At 42.9% G+C, this 15,895-nt stretch overlaps 1 protein-coding gene across 1 annotated transcript in view; it reads left to right on the top strand.

Moving 5' to 3' along the window:
* Window positions 1-12,071: 12,071 nt before the first annotated feature.
* The window catches only part of ADGRB3 (adhesion G protein-coupled receptor B3), a 791,667-nt gene continuing 787,843 nt past the window's right edge, over window positions 12,072-15,895 (top strand). The window contains exon 1 of the mRNA XM_060167396.1: window positions 12,072-12,828. Within this exon, the coding sequence (XP_060023379.1) occupies window positions 12,072-12,828 (757 nt within the window). The remainder of the gene's footprint in view (window positions 12,829-15,895) is intronic.

Raw genomic sequence — 15,895 nt, 5'->3', positions numbered from 1 at the left:
TCCTCTGAGACATTTGACACATTTGTGATTTATAACTAAGAAGTGGCTAGTTGTTCATTAGTTACCTCTGCCAACAGAGACAGTCTTCACGATGGCAAGGACTATTCGCGTAACACCTCCGTTTCCCAAACATCGTACAACATGCCTTCTATGGAGTATGTGCTTAGTAATTATGTGTTAAATACATCAATGATTCGTTTATTTCAGGGGGTTTAAAGCCTTCTTCTCTGCAAATAGAAGACCATGAGATTTTCATCCTTGTTAACTACAGAGTTTGGCTAAGTAGATGCTCAGTAAATATTTATTTAAACTGAATACACTAAATAGGATTATTTTACATACATGGGAAAGTTAAAAGAAGGAGTCATTTTAAAAATTAGGGCATCCAGGGCTTCCCTGGTGGCGCAGTGGTTGAGAGTCCGCCTGCCGATGCAGGGGACACGGTTTCGTGCCCCCGTCCGGGAAGATCCCACATGCCGCGGAGCAGCTGCGCCCATGAGCCATGGCCGCTGAGCCTGCGCGTCCGGAGCCTGTGCTCTGCAACGGGAGAGGCCACAACAGTGAGAGGCCCGCGTACCAACAACAACAACACCAACAAAATTAGGGCATCCAAGAACTGTGACAAACTGAAATAAATTCAATTGAAAGCAGCCATAAAGGTGAAAAGTTTGGAGACAAGGCACATGAGAAATGACTGAAGGAAATAAAGTCCAGGGAAGAGAGAACTCTAGCTGAGCTGTGATACACGTATATGTTATACAGCTATTAAAACAGAAAATACCCCAGTAGGCCCAACTAATGCCAATGTATGGAATTTATCATGTTGCAAATTCCAACCAACTCATTCACTGAATACCTAATAATCCCTTACTGTGTGCCTTGCACAGTGTTAGGGACGAGGATATAATCATGGAGCTTGTAGGCTAAGGAGGAAAAGAAATAAAAAACAATTAAATAATTAAAAATTAGCAAATACTAAAAAACAGACACATAAGTATCTTGAAAAGAATATAAGGAGAGAGACCATAGATTGGGTGGTTTAAAAAAGCCTCTCTGAAGAGAGGATTTTCAAGATGAAACCTGAGGAATGAGAAAAAGACAGGCCAATGAAATTTATCCCAACAGCAAGAGGAGGGAAGTCCATTCCTTCTACAGGAAGGCTGTAAGGAAAGGAAACATTTTGGTGTCTCTAAGGCACAGAAAGTTTAAGTAGCGTGGGCATCGTAAGTAAGCAGAAAAGCAGTGCAGGATGAAAGGGAAACAGGAGTCACATGATGTGAGGCCCTGTTGTCTGCAGTTAAGGGTTTGGATTTATCATATGTGCCATGAGAAGTAACTTGGGTTAAAAAAAGAAAAAGGATTCTCAATCCTTTTTAAAAGAGCACATTTTTGCCTTGAGCATAATTGATTGAAGGTAGATTAATGAAGAATATTGGACACCAGGTAGAAGTTTACTACAGTCAACTCGGCACAAACTACATGCTTTGGAAAATAAAGATGTAAGTGAAAAGGGAAAGAATTAGTTAGATTTGAGATATATGTGTTTGAGATGTGTTATGGGTTGACTAGTGTCCCCTCAAAATTCATATGTTGAATCTGTAACCCTCAGTATCCCAGAATGTGACTGTATTTGGGGACAGGATCTTTAAAGAGGTGAATAATTTAAGATGAGGTCACTAAGGTGGGCCCTCATCTAATCTACCTGATGGCCTTATAAAAAAGGGATATTAGGACTTACAGACACCAGAGGAACCAGGCATAGAGGGACCATCCCGTGAAGAAGCAACAAGAGGGTGTCCATCTGCAAACCAAGGAGAGAGACCTCGGAGGAAATCAACCCTGTCAGCACCTTGATCTTGGACTCATAGCCTCCAGAGCCATGAGAAAATATATTTCTATTGTTCAAGCCACCCAGTCTGTGATATTTTGTTTTGTAGCCCTAGCAAATGGATACAAAGTGGAACAGACAGCACTTATCAAGAGACTGGATTTGAGAGTGATAGAAAGTGAGGCCACAAGCATAATTCTGATGTTTGCAGGTTGAATCACTGGGTGCATCATGGTGCCATTTCCTGAGATGGAAAGACTGAGGGAGAATACATTTCTTTGGGGAAACCAGGAGTTTTGTCGGGTTACTTAAGTCTGAGATGACGGTGAGGCATCTTTAGTAGAGGTATCAATTAGACAATTGACTATATAAAAATCTAGGGCTCAGAAGAGAGTTCCTGGCTAAAGAAATATATATGTGTGTGCCTGTGCATTTGTATGTAAGTATGTGTGTATATATGTTTGTATGTACGTGTGCATACATTCTTACAGTGATATTTGATATCAGGGAATGTATTAGATCACCAAGGAAGACAAGGTAGAGAAATGGAGGGAAGTAGACCCAAGATTTACCTCTAAGGAAGTGGCATTTCAAGGTCATGGAGAAGAAGAACCAGCAAAAGAGATACAATGCATTAGTTATCTATTGTTACATAGCAAGTTATCCCCAAACTTAGCAATCAGAAACAGCAGACACTTGGTATCTTGTAGTTTCTGCAGGTCAGGAAACTGGGAACAACTTAGCTGAGTAGTTCTGATTCAAGGTCTCTCACAAGGCTCACAAGGTCATCTCCTACTGAGATGTTGGTATGGCTAGACTTGACTGGGGAAACTTCCCCTTCTGACTCACTCACATGGCTGAGGACAGGTCTCAGAAGATCTGCTCCTAGGTCAAACTCACACGAGCCTCCCGAGAGGGCTGTCTCTCACCTTGGCGACTGTCTGACCTCAGAGCCAGTAAAAAGAGAAAGAGCTCCTAAGATGGAAGATACAGCCATTCTATACCCCAACCCAGGAAGTGACATCCTGTTACTACTGCCATATTCTATTCATCAGAAGCAAATTTCTAAATCTAGCCCACAGTCCAGGGGGGATGATTACACAAGAGCATGAATGAGAGGAAGTAGAGATGATTGGGGGCCAGGTTAGGGGCTGCCTACAACAGGGTATAAAGAGGGAGAGGAAATTGGCAGGGTCAATGGATTAAAGATCTAAATTTTATGGAAGACTTGGTTCTATGTGGTTATTGAGCAGGTGAGTATACAAGTGTAGAAGGTTGTACTTAGAGACTGAAACATTAAATTTGAAATACTGAAGATGGTGTGGTCATTGGTTTATGACCCCTTTAGCTGAAGACCAGAGAAACATGTTGTTGAGTGGGTAGGAAGGAAAATACAGAAATGGAACCGAGAAGTTGTTGTGCCATACAAGCCATCGACACGGATGTTGGAAGCATGAGAAAGAAGACTGGAACTTGGATGGAGAAGCTGTGAGCCAGCAGCTAAACGATTGCATGAACAAAAAGCAAAACATTGCAAGTCAGGAAATGCTATAGCAAGGAGGAAGAGGCGAAGCTGTTGAAGGGGAAAGAGGTGTAAAAGGCAGATGAGGAGTGAAGATCTGAAACCAGCAATGGACAGCAAGGAAAATGACCCCGTCTCCCCACAGACTCTAGTTAATCAGGGTGTAGAAGAGGCACGCAAATAGGAGAGGTCATTTTGTCGTGAAAGAGCAGTTTTCAGTCAACAGAGGGTACAGAGGTTACTGTCCTGCAAAAGATGTGTTGGCATCAAACAGCAAGGAGTTCTTAGAAGGCAACGAGGGAGAATTTGGCAGAAGCAGGAATAGGTGGTTCAGGATTGGTAAGGAACTGGGCTGGAAAGGTACAAGAGCTCAGAAATAATCGGTGATTAATAGACCTCAATCTCTGGTGCTGATGAAAGTCAACAGACATGCTGGTCCTCACAGCTTTGGTTCTTGTCGTCATTACTGGTAGTGTGGGAACTCAATCTTAGGAAAGAAATGATCACAGTGAGGGAAGAATAAGAAGGTAAAGGGCTGTCTTTACATTAGCAGGTGACTAATTACCAAGAAAGAAAGGCCAAAGCTGGTAAAACTATGGAGGTTTTAAAAATTATGATAGAGGAGTTTCCAGTGCTTGAATGGAACAACTGTGATTCTTCCTAGTCTATAACTTTGTTGCATTTTTCTCTCATTGCTGCCACTTCTTGTGAGATACCTTCTTTTAGTTAGAAGATATCAGGAAAAACCTTAGAAATTATTTCCTCAAACTCTTTCCTGGGAAGAAGCTGAAGCCCAGAGAGTCCACAGCATCTCATCCATGACCAGGTGTAAAAACAGTGTCAGGTTCAGGGATAAAAATGAAGAATCTTGATTTTTAGTTCATTTGAAATTCTGGGGATAAAATATAGTGGCATAATAACTTTATACAAAAAAAAAGTAGACAAACAAAATAGCTGACAAGGGAAGGATTTGGGGGTGAATTCACATTTAACTGAAAACATATATTTTGAGCTTTTAAAGTCATTTCCCAAGATGCTTTGACAACACACAAATGTGACATTATGTGTTACCTACCCATGGCATTTCCTGAGATTCAGATGAATTCTTGGGAATTGATGGCTAAAACTTTTTACCAGTTTAAATTCCATACATGTGGTACTGTAGAGGGACACAAAGACAAAAATAGAAACATGATGTAGTTGGGCTCTTCCAACTAGAAGTAACTCTGGTTGTGTCTGGCATGGGGCAAGTTGGACTAACCAACCAGGATAATGACCATGTCACATAGTCCTTTATCCTTCTACTTTTTAGTACTTTTGTCATGTACTTTCTATTCTGGGATGTCTAAGTGAAAACAGCCAACTTGTTTTTAGAGACAGAAGGGGAGAAGAAGAAAGAGGAGGAAAAAGAGAAGTTGTTTAGGTTCCTAGTAAATATGCTTAAGTATAAGGGAAGTACTCATAACAATTTAATCATGTAATATTTTGATCATCCTATTAACAGAACATATATAAGCATTAGTTGATTATAGTAAATAATAAGGTAGTTAAGGTTCATATCTCTGAAGTTATTACATTATTTTTTCAATTTATTTTTTATTGAAGTAGAGTTGTTTTACAATGTTGTGCTAGTTTCTGCTGTACAGCAAAGTTCATTTACACGTATACATATATCCCTTTTTTTTTTTTTTTTGTAGTACGTGGGCCTCTCACTGCTGTGGCCTCTCCCGTTGCGGAGCACAGGCTCCGGACGCGCAGGCTCAGTGGCCATGGCTCACGGGCCCAGCCGCTCCGCGGCACGTGGGATCTTCCCGGACAGGGGCACGAACCCGTGTTCCCTGCATCGGCAGGCGGACTCCCAACCACTGCGCCACCAGAGAAGCCCTATCCCCTTTTTTTTTATATTTCCTTCCCATTTAGGTCACCACAGAGCACTGAGTAGAGTTCCCTGTGCTATAAAGTAGGTTCTCGTTAGTTATCTACTTTATACCAAAAAAGGCTTTTGGAAACTACTATAATTTCATTACATTAATTGTTTAAAAGGAGTTAGTAGTTTCCAAAAGTCCCTTTTGGTGTATATTGGAGACATTAAGTATTGAAAAATTAGAGCATATTGAACAAGGAATACTCTACAAACTTATTTGTCCCTCTTAAAGCCTTACTGAAGAAAAGTTATAAAATTTAGAACGTGGTAATATAGTAATACCAGAAAGACTAGGAGAGAAAGGGGTGAGGAGAGAGAAAACACTTTCTAAAATTGAGTAAACATATTCAAAACACATTTTTTGAGCCTGAAAATTGTGCAGGTTATACTGAATTTTAAGCAATGATTATAGAAGACGGGGTGATTTTCAAATGCAGAAGGATCAGCCTTAGCAAGAAAAAAAAAGCAATAGAAGAAAAGGCAAGCCATAAATTACACAGAAATCTCATTTTTTTCTGTAGTAATCTTAGTAAAACCATCAATAATAGGAGAAAGAAATTTGAAAGATTTTAACTTTACAAACCTGGGCCAATTTAAAATACAATACTATATTTTGCTGTGAACACTGGTTTCCCAGTAGTCCTTTTGAAAGTTGGCAAAGGACAAATGAAAATTAGTTTATACAATTAATCTGGCAGTGTAGGGGCTAGAGTAAATTACCAAAGAGAAATATACAGCAATGCAGGGAAACCATCCTCCCAAATACATGTGTAACAACTGAAACACATATGTGCATATTATATATTTATGTGTGTATGTACACTTACGTGTGTGTGCATATGTGCACACGTGTATCACGTGTATATATAACACACGTGTGTGCACATGTTTATGTACAGACACATACATGGACTTGTGAAAGAGGCCAAGGAAAGCTGATGATAATAATTTGAAATGGTGAATTTAAAACGCATAAAAGCATGCAATAGGCCAATCTCAAAAGGGAGGAAAGGACACAGAGAGCCTACAGCATGTCAACTGTTGTGTTCCTTTGGGGGGAGCGTGAATGTACCAGCAGTGCTTTCACGTGGAACACTGTGCAGACACGGAGCAGGGTGGTTCTCCGTCTTGTGCCTCAGGAGCATGCTGTCGCCAGGGGCCCGAGACTGGATTCTCCATGTAAGGGTCTTTTTGTGATTCTTGATTCTGACTCCCTGAGCAAGACAGACCAGCCCGGGGGTACTGGAGCCCGCGTCTTGCCCTGCATATTTATCACCCACAAATCATCTGTTATAAATATACCTCAGCCAGATCATCATCAGGCCGGCTCCGTAGCCCGCAATTTATGAAGGTTATAGGAAACAGTGTGAAGGGTGAAGTGCTTTATTAAGGGTGGCTTTCTCCCTAACCCAATCCTGCATTCCTCTTGAATATAAATGACTCTGAGAGTGTGTGCTCCTTTCCCTGCAGGATTAAGGCTTTTTAAATGGTCCCTTTTGGCTGTTAGTCTTATGTCACTGTCATGAGACACATAAGATTTTTAAAGAAACATCTAAATCAGTGTTCAAAGATAATGTGAGAAACCCCTAGATGCAAAGTAGAAGTATTTCTAAACCTCACACTGGTTCTTTTTTATGTACAAAGCATGCAAACCATTCTCCTTTTCTCCATTTTTTTTGCATGTCTCTTTATTTTTGCTTCTGGCAAAAATAACAGAATTGACCAAAATGTCTTGGAAATATCATAATCACAATCTCTGTGGAATTTGAAATAAATGAAATGTGTTTCTTCTTTCTGTCGCTGAATGTTGTTTGTGTTTTTTTTTTTTTTTAAGTGTTTGCTGAAGACACAATGTTTTGGATTACGCCCTGGACATAAAGCTTATTTTCCTTTCGCATTCTCTTAAATGAATAAAAAATACTGTAATGAACCAAAAACGACACAAAACCAAAACGCCACCCAGGCGGCTCTCTCAGCAGTGAATTCTCCTGGAACATGGTTAAAGCCTGCTGGATGGGGAATGCTTAACTGTTTCCCTTACAGAGTGTTATTCTGAACACCTGTCCCAGAAGAAAAAGACTTAAAGAGGGTCACCCTATTAATATGTATTGAGCAGTAAAGGGCCAATTTTAATATTTCAAACAACTCCTGTGAATAGAAGATCACTGTAGCGCACCTCCCTGTTTGCACTACAATCCTCTTTTAAAATGATGTTCTTGGCTATCCAATCGCCCCAGGCGTGAGGAACAACAAGAGGAAGAAAAAATGCAGAAAAAGTACGGAGAGAAAATGGTGGGAATTTGTTTTATTCAACTTCACCTGTCGCTCAAGCAACTCGCCCATAGGAAGACTCCACACTTTATATGAATTACCTAGTGTGGTCTCTTCCCACCACTTCAACGCACTATTTTAGCACCTGTTTTGCAAACCACCAACTGCGTTTACAAGTAGAGGCATAATCGGTAGGAGAATGACCTTTTGCAGCACGTACTGTAATCTAATTCATCAAATACCTGTCAGCCAACTGTCCAGAAAGCAAGAAAATCGAGGTGGGGAGTGGTGGAAATTTATCCCCCTTTCCCTGATAAATCGAAAATCTGGTCATTTCTCCTCCTCCTTTCCCTCCTTCCTTCCCATCTGCGTCCCCAAACTGTTACTAGGGAAACTCGAAAAAAGAATCGGAAACATTAGGAAAACAAAAGTTTAGACCCCATAACCACGATCCCATTGCCATGCAGAAAGCAACGCACACGCCCAACCTCGGTCGCCGCTATCAGCCAGAGCAAGTAAGATGTTAATTGCAGCCTCGCTGAGAAAAACTAGGATTGTTCCACCCGGGAACGCAAGCAGTTCGAAGGCCGAGACCTGCCCCCTCCGCGGCGGGCAATCCATCCCTCCGAATCCCGGTGCGGAAATTAGAGCTGCGACAGGTCGGCGCTGAAAGAAAGATAAAGACGATCAAGTGCGGCATTTACTCCCCAGCCCCGGGAGTCGCCTTCCCGTCCTCCGCAAGCCCCCTGGCCTCGCCTCCCCGGGAGTTTCTCTGACGGCCGGTCGCCGCCGGCAGCGGCGCTGGGAACTGAGGAGGCACAGAACTCCCAGGCGCAGAAAGCACCGCTCCCGGGACGTGCTGGGCTCGGAGCAGCCGTGACGTGCAGGCGCACCGCGGCCCGGACTGGAGCCCCTTCCGCCGCCCTCCCGCGCCGCTCCCTCCGCGCCCCGCCAGGGCCCAGGCGGAGCTCAGCGAGGCGCCGCGCCCGCGCGGCGCTCGCGGACCCCAGGCGGCCGCCGGGCTCACCGCGCTGCATGCGCGCGCCCACGAGCACGCGGAGCCCGGCGCGCGCCTCGGGGCCGCGCGCCCCCTCCCTCGCGCGCCCGGGTAGAGCGAGCGCCGCGCGCCGCACGCACACCCGAGACAGAGCTTTACTATCTCGCTCCCTCCCGCGCCTCCCTCCTCGCCCGGCGTTCAAACAGCTTTCCGACATCACCAGTCGCGGATTTTTTTCCCCTCTCCTTAGTCGCCGTCAGTCCATCAGTACCTGCGGTGGGGGGAAGGGGGGAGGAGGAGGCGGGAGGAGAGCGGAAAGAGGAGAAAGCATGAGCTCCAGCCTTCCGAGGCGACCACGAACACTCCCGTAATAAACCCACCGCCCCCAACAAATCTGCCTTAGCAGCCGCCGCCGCTTCTCGTCTCAGCGCTTTCTCGGCTTCTTGGCTGACCGGTTTACTGGGGGGTAGATTTGGAAAAGCAAATCCTCGCTCTTAAGCCACTTGCATTTTTTTTTTTTTTTGATTCCTTAGTGTCTGTCTTCGGGGGGCTCCCCCCGCCCCCGCCTGGGTTGGAGGTTGGATTCACTTGGCCACGGCTTAGGCTCCGGGGTCCTGGGGGCTTTTTTCTCCCACCCCTCCACTCTTTGATTCTTACCCCCCGCCCCACATCTTTTGCTTCTCTTATGAGTGCGTTAGAAAAAAATCAATCCTGATTTTTGAAGCTCAGCCGGGGAAAATGGGCAACGGTGCTTGGGACCGAAGGGGAGTCTCTCGGTCACTGTTGCTGGGACGCGTGCCTGTGCTGGTGTCTTAGAGCAAGAGCCTCCCTGAGCTTTCGGAGTGGAAGGTAAGGACGGGGGTCCGGGGGTCACCTTCCCTCTGCCGGGGGCGCCACCGAGGAGCTTTCCGCCGGGTGTTTGCGGAGGGAAGACCTGCAAAGGCCAGGCTGTTGCTGGCGGATGGAGAGGCTGCGAGCAAACCCGACTGCCTGCATTTACTTAAACGCCGCAGTTGAAAAGTTGGGGAAGTCTGGTTTTCCAGAGATGTGCTGGGTCGGAAGGAATCGGCAGGGAGACCTACAAAACCTGACAGTTGTGTGTGATTGGGGTAATTTGATGGGGAGAAATTTCAGGTTAAAAGGAAGTTAAGATAAGGGGAGGCCGTGGGTCTTTCATTGGGGAAAAAAAAAATTCAGTGGAGTGATGGCGCCGTCTATGTTCGACTGAAAAGTGTCATCCAGAGAATCAGTTTTGAGGAGAGCTAAACTAAACGCCGCTTTGCCTCTCAGCAGGAAACAAGCAAATAAATAAATAAATGCCACATCCTTGAAACCTCGGGGGCCGGGCCCTTCGACACCCGCACCCTCGTCTTTCTTTCTTAAAGGGAGAAATACAGTTGTTTGAAGTGGCCCTGCAGGCGGGGGCTGGCGAGGGCTGGGGGTGGTGGCAGCGACAGTTCAGTGATTCATCTGTGATTAGTTAGAATTAAAGGAGACTCCGTACACCAAGGCTGAATGATTAAAATAAAGAGCATTACGTTGAGGGGGCTTTCTTGAGCCGGCTTGAAAGCGAAATCAGAGCCATTTCCTCACTCTTTCTAATCCTTGATGAGCACAGAAATGCAGACTTGCACCGTCAAATAGATGGAAGAAAAAGTACCGGATTTCATTAGGAAAAAAAATAGACCCCTTTTTGAGTTGGCGATTATAAAATGAAGCCCCCTTTCATGGATAGAATTCCTAATTTAGACACTTATTGTCACATTGGCTCTCAACGCCTACACTCTATCCTGAAGAACACTGCGCAGACCTGCATTGCCTGCAAAGTGCTACAGCAAAAAAAAAAAAAAAAAAAGAGAAAAAAAAGGAAAATTCCTTCTAGAATTTCCTATAACTTTCCCTATTTTTTAACCTTTACATGCTCATTGGCTTCATTTTCTCAAGAAGAAAATACATTATTCATTGAACGGTATGTTTGAATTAGGAAAACACTGTTTTGATAGTCCCCGCAATTCTGATGTTATTTTAAACTGCTGCTATATGGAGATTTTAGAGTTGGGGTTGTTTTTGCTTATATCAAAACTTAGAATTTGTATTATGAACTGGGGAATGCAGATCTGTCTTCAGGGACTTAAGTCACTGGATTTTGTGTGCATGCGTTGGTGTATGTTATGCAACGGGAAGGAAGAGGGTTTCTATCCTTTGGTTCAGAGAGGACCCAGGCAAAGACATGAAAACTCTTAATTATCTATATGTCTGTGTGTCTGTCTCTGTTTACAGAACAGTGGAAGAGACTGCAGCCTAAAGACTTTTAAAATTAACTTGGCATCACTTAGCTCAAAAGCTAAGCAAAAAAAAAAAAAAAGCAGTGTCATTTATTCTAAGAAATAACTTCTTAAAGGTTACAGCTGAAAAATATTCAAGTTACTTTTGGATGACAACTTACAGAGGTAAATATAACCAAGGATTACTGTATTATGCAAGGCCAGGTTAAAAAAATAGAGAAAAAAAGGAGCTTTGAAGCTGTTATTGGAGAGGGAACAATTCAATAGTTGAAATCGGCTAGGAAAGACAAAGCTAATATCTTTTATGTACCATGTGTAAATCTTAAATACCAGTAGATAACTCTAGATAAAATAGCCCTATTAAAAAAAAATAAAGCTGAAACCAACCAGTTACTGTGGTTCTGGGATTTTTCACAGACATCGCCTTTGGATACAGATATTAATATAGTGGTCTACTTTATATATCCCAAGAGGGCATGTCACATTGAAATGACTGCCTTCTCAATGATAATGTCCAAAAGCAGGTCTTCCCTATGTATCTGCCCTTTCTTGGATGATGGTTTACAAATTCTGTTAATCCACACGAATACCTGTATTTTTGCACAGGAATTTCCCACCAGTTCACCCAGTGGCCCCTGCGAAGACGATTTGGGTGATGATGTTTCAGCTGCAACAAATTATCATTTGTGCTTTTAAAATTGAGGCTATCATGGATCATAATTGCTTTTCACATTTAAAAGAAAAAAAATAATATGCCGATAGCTGTTCTCCGATTATCAGATTAGATTTTGTGTGGTGTTGTTTACTGCAGGCAGAGGGCTGAGGGGGGAGAAAAGGTTTGTATAGGTTGCTTAAAAATATCTCAAAAATTAACACTTAGGCTGTTACATTAAAAAAACAAAAATTTCCTCTTCTTTCAATAGAATCACCACGCACTTGAAGGAAATCTTGGTAGATAAATTAAGAGCATTCCTATTAATAATCTATTGAATATTATTCTTAAATTGAATGTAGGGAATTTGGCCACTGTGAATGACCACGTGAGGGCGCTGTTCACACAGCAACAGATAATTTTCGTGCGTTATAAAATAAAAATTACCTGCCCTTCTTTTAAAAAGGGTTTTTTACTGAAATCTTGAAAACAGCTGGCTGTGATATTGAAAGGAGTTTCTTTTTTTCGATGCGCGTAGACTCCTACTTGCATTTTTCTTTCATTGCCATCTTTACAGGCCAAATGACATAGGATGAAGGCTGTTCGTAACCTGCTGATTTATATATTTTCCACCTATCTCCTGGTTATGTTTGGATTTAATGCTGCCCAAGACTTCTGGTGTTCAACTTTGGTGAAAGGAGTCATTTATGGATCGTATTCTGTAAGTGAAATGTTTCCCAAAAACTTTACAAACTGCACTTGGACGCTGGAAAATCCAGATCCAACCAAATATAGCATTTACCTGAAATTTTCCAAAAAGGACCTTAGCTGCTCTAACTTTTCCCTCTTGGCTTATCAGTTTGATCATTTTTCCCATGAAAAAATCAAGGATCTTTTAAGAAAGAATCATTCTATAATGCAACTCTGCGAATCCAAGAATGCTTTCGTTTTTCTACAGTATGATAAAAATTTTATTCAAATACGTCGGGTCTTTCCAACCGATTTCCCAGGATTACAGAAAAAAGGGGAAGAAGATCAGAAATCTTTTTTTGAGTTTTTGGTATTGAACAAGGTGAGCCCAAGCCAGTTTGGTTGCCACGTATTATGCACTTGGTTGGAGAGCTGCTTGAAATCAGAAAATGGGAGAACAGAGACCTGCGGGATCATGTATACAAAATGCACCTGCCCTCAGCACTTGGGAGAGTGGGGAATCGACGACCAGTCGCTGGTTTTGTTAAATAACGTGGTGTTACCCCTGAATGAGCAGACCGAGGGCTGCCTGACCCAAGAGCTGCAGACCACCCAGGTCTGCAATCTTACCAGGGAGGCCAAGCGACCGCCCAAAGAAGGTAAGCGCCGGCCGAGAGGGGGAGCTGGGCGGGGAGTGGTGCCGGGGGATGGAGTTAAAACGTGCTGTGTCACACACCGGCCCAACCCTTGCCCCTTTCCTCTGTCACCCTTGGATTGATTTGACTTGTGATCTTCCTAAAGCTAGTTTTACGTTTCAAGATTTGAGAGATGGGGCGGGGAGGATGGGATAGCGCTCAGCAACCTGACGCCCGGTGCGAGTGGCATGTTCAGGGGAAATGAGATGCTAAAACGTGGAGCCAGTTTGCGCTGGAGGTCGGTGAGGAGGGATGGGTGGGGGGCGCTTTATTAGGCTGCAGCCCCTCTGGGAGACGGACACACACACACACACACACACCTGTGAATGGATCTGTAGACTTCTCCCTTCGCCTCCGGCCCACCCTCCCATCCGTGACCCCTTTCCAGGTTGGAACTTGGGGCTTCGTGACCGAAAGGTGACACAAACTCAGTGGCAAGTCTGTGTGGACCAAATGACTTGGCGATACAGGAGGGCGAGGGTGCCCCTACTCCCCAGGCCTGGGAAGGAGCCCACGTGCCGGGTCTTTCGTCCAGGGAAGCCCACTGGGGGTGCAGACTCGGGTCTCCGGGCAGTGAAGTCACGTGGCAGGGGGAGGGGGCGGAATTAACACAGGCGGGTCCTGCAAGACCTGGTATCCCGTTCGCGGGTACCCACGAGGAACGGGAGCTCCTCAGAGCCGAGCTAGATGCAAAAACAGTGCAACAGGAAGGAGAGATGCAGAGGAAGGAGAGAAAGTACAGGAGTGATTTACAGCTTTCACCCAGACGCTGGAGGGGGAGCTGCCCCGGGATCTGAGACAGTGGATTATGTTTAATAAGGCAAAAAAGCTGACACATTTTGAGAGAAAATGACTTTCCGGTTTGGAAGGCATGCGTTCCATTCGTTTGAGGGCACTGCTGGTACATAGTCGCTTCTGCTCCCCAGCCCTGCACCCAGAGAAGTGTGTTGAATTTTTATGCAGGAAGTGTTTTCCGATCGCCACAAAGATCCCTGTCTGTGGAAAGGCACAGCCAAGCTCCAGTCCCTCTTTCCTCCCCTCTCCCAACAGAAGTTGTCTTTGTGGCCAATATAAAATTGACACGTTGTTGGAGAATTTTCTTTAAGGGTAGCCAAGGTTTTGTAAGGGGCAGGGGGTGGGGAAAGAGAGAGAAAAGGGCTTAACCAGCGAAAAGCGGTGATTTTTCTTCTGAAAGCATTTTGGGGGATGGGAGTTACGGAAGAGCCATGGCACAAGGGGCAAAGAAGCCTTAGAAAATAAATGCAGACTAATGGCACTGGGAAAGGGGTGAAAAACCTTTAAGATTTCTACAGGTCAGTGTCTCCCTAACAGCTGTGACTGAAGAAAGCAAAGTGGTTTTAAATTACAGGAGTTCTTTTCTCCAGTATAAATCCCAAAGAAGCACTTGCAACTGCAGGGATGGTATTTAACACCATTTAAAACCAATTAATGTCCCCTAGAATGAGAAGCTACAGTACGCCAGGAAAGCGTGATGTTACAAGCTGGCTAATAAGACAATTAACACCAGAAACTAGTTTTTGCTCGTTTGTTTTATTGCTGTTCAAATAAAATTGAGAAAATCTGTATCTTCAGTAGTTAAAATTTTATCATCAAATTGACTGCACATGACAGTGGAAAGAGAATCCAGGTGTACAACCCTTTTTTGTGAATGGTGACAAGTGACAAAAAACAAAGTCGTGTGCACACTAAGCATGATTTTCAGAGATTTTGCTGGTCATGATCATGAGATGTGGGTTAGGACAATGATGGAATTTATAGAATTTGGACTAGATGGCCATTCGTTTTAGTATACGACGAAGAATAAGAGTGATTTTAGACATTAGATGTTTAAATCATGGGGGAGAACGTACATTTCTTTTGGCTAATTAGCTGGCGAAATGAGAACGAAATACCTCCACAGACCATTCAAAGATTGTATTAAAATTGTTAGCACGTTAATAGAACTGACAAGGAAAAGTTTATGTAGTGGGGAAGAATATATGCTGTATCAGTAAAATTGCACAGCCTATAGTCTCTGTATCTACATTTGTGCTCTTGAATTGTTTAGGTGTTCTGAGTCAGAAAGGTAACGATAAGTAATTCCTGATGACATAATTGTAGCTGATGCATTTATAAGTAAGTCTTATAAAATATGTGTATAGCACTCTTTACCTCATTCAAAGAAGACCTTTTAGGCTAAGCTGCATTGTAGGAAAGGACTGTGAAAATCTGCAGATGCGTAACTTAGTCAAATTTATGCAAAGTACATTAAATCTTAACTAGTTGATATAAATGATATGTAAAATCTTATGAAAGAATTATTTAATACTATTTCAAGTACACTACCATGTAATGATATTCACAGGGCTTGAGGGCTATATGTAATAATTACATATAGTTGTGCTACTCATATCTAACTTTATTACAAAATGTCTTTACTTTATTTGGTTAACATGTAATCCCAACTTCTAAAATGGGGTTTTAAAAATTCCACTTATATTTTATAGTACTTTATGATTTCTATTTTCTATGAAAAATAAACCATCCTGTAAATCATCAGGGGAATATATACAAAATTATTCTCCATGGTTTTTGACTCCCATTTTATTCACTGTAATAAGTACTGACTCAGAAGCTTAGAGTAGAAATATTTTGATGCTTATTATATCATAGAGGTGGCACAAAGTTGACAGAAGGGTCTTTACACTCAGTAAACGCAGCTTCAGAATTTTTTTACGTGATGCTGTTAGTGATGGCAAAGGTATACTAAATACTGAATATTTTGGAATATGTGTCCACTGGAATTATCATATTTAGTTAGTATTTGAGAAAACTATGGGCTCCCAGCAATGGGATATTGATAGGATTTCTACTAAGATATTTGTTAATAATACATTCATGTACTTAAGAATTTCATAGCCAGAAAATAATAAGATGACTGTCACTGTTTGAAGTGACAACACCAACAATGACAAATTTTATCTTGAATACATTATAAAAGTAAATTACTGAATGATGCTTCATTAAAGTG

Source organism: Lagenorhynchus albirostris, chromosome 12 (genome assembly GCF_949774975.1).
Source record: "Lagenorhynchus albirostris chromosome 12, mLagAlb1.1, whole genome shotgun sequence".
Classification (NCBI taxonomy): Eukaryota; Metazoa; Chordata; class Mammalia; order Artiodactyla; family Delphinidae; genus Lagenorhynchus; species Lagenorhynchus albirostris.
Note: the sequence above shows the minus strand (reverse complement) of the source record. Positions and strands in the feature narration are given on the sequence as shown.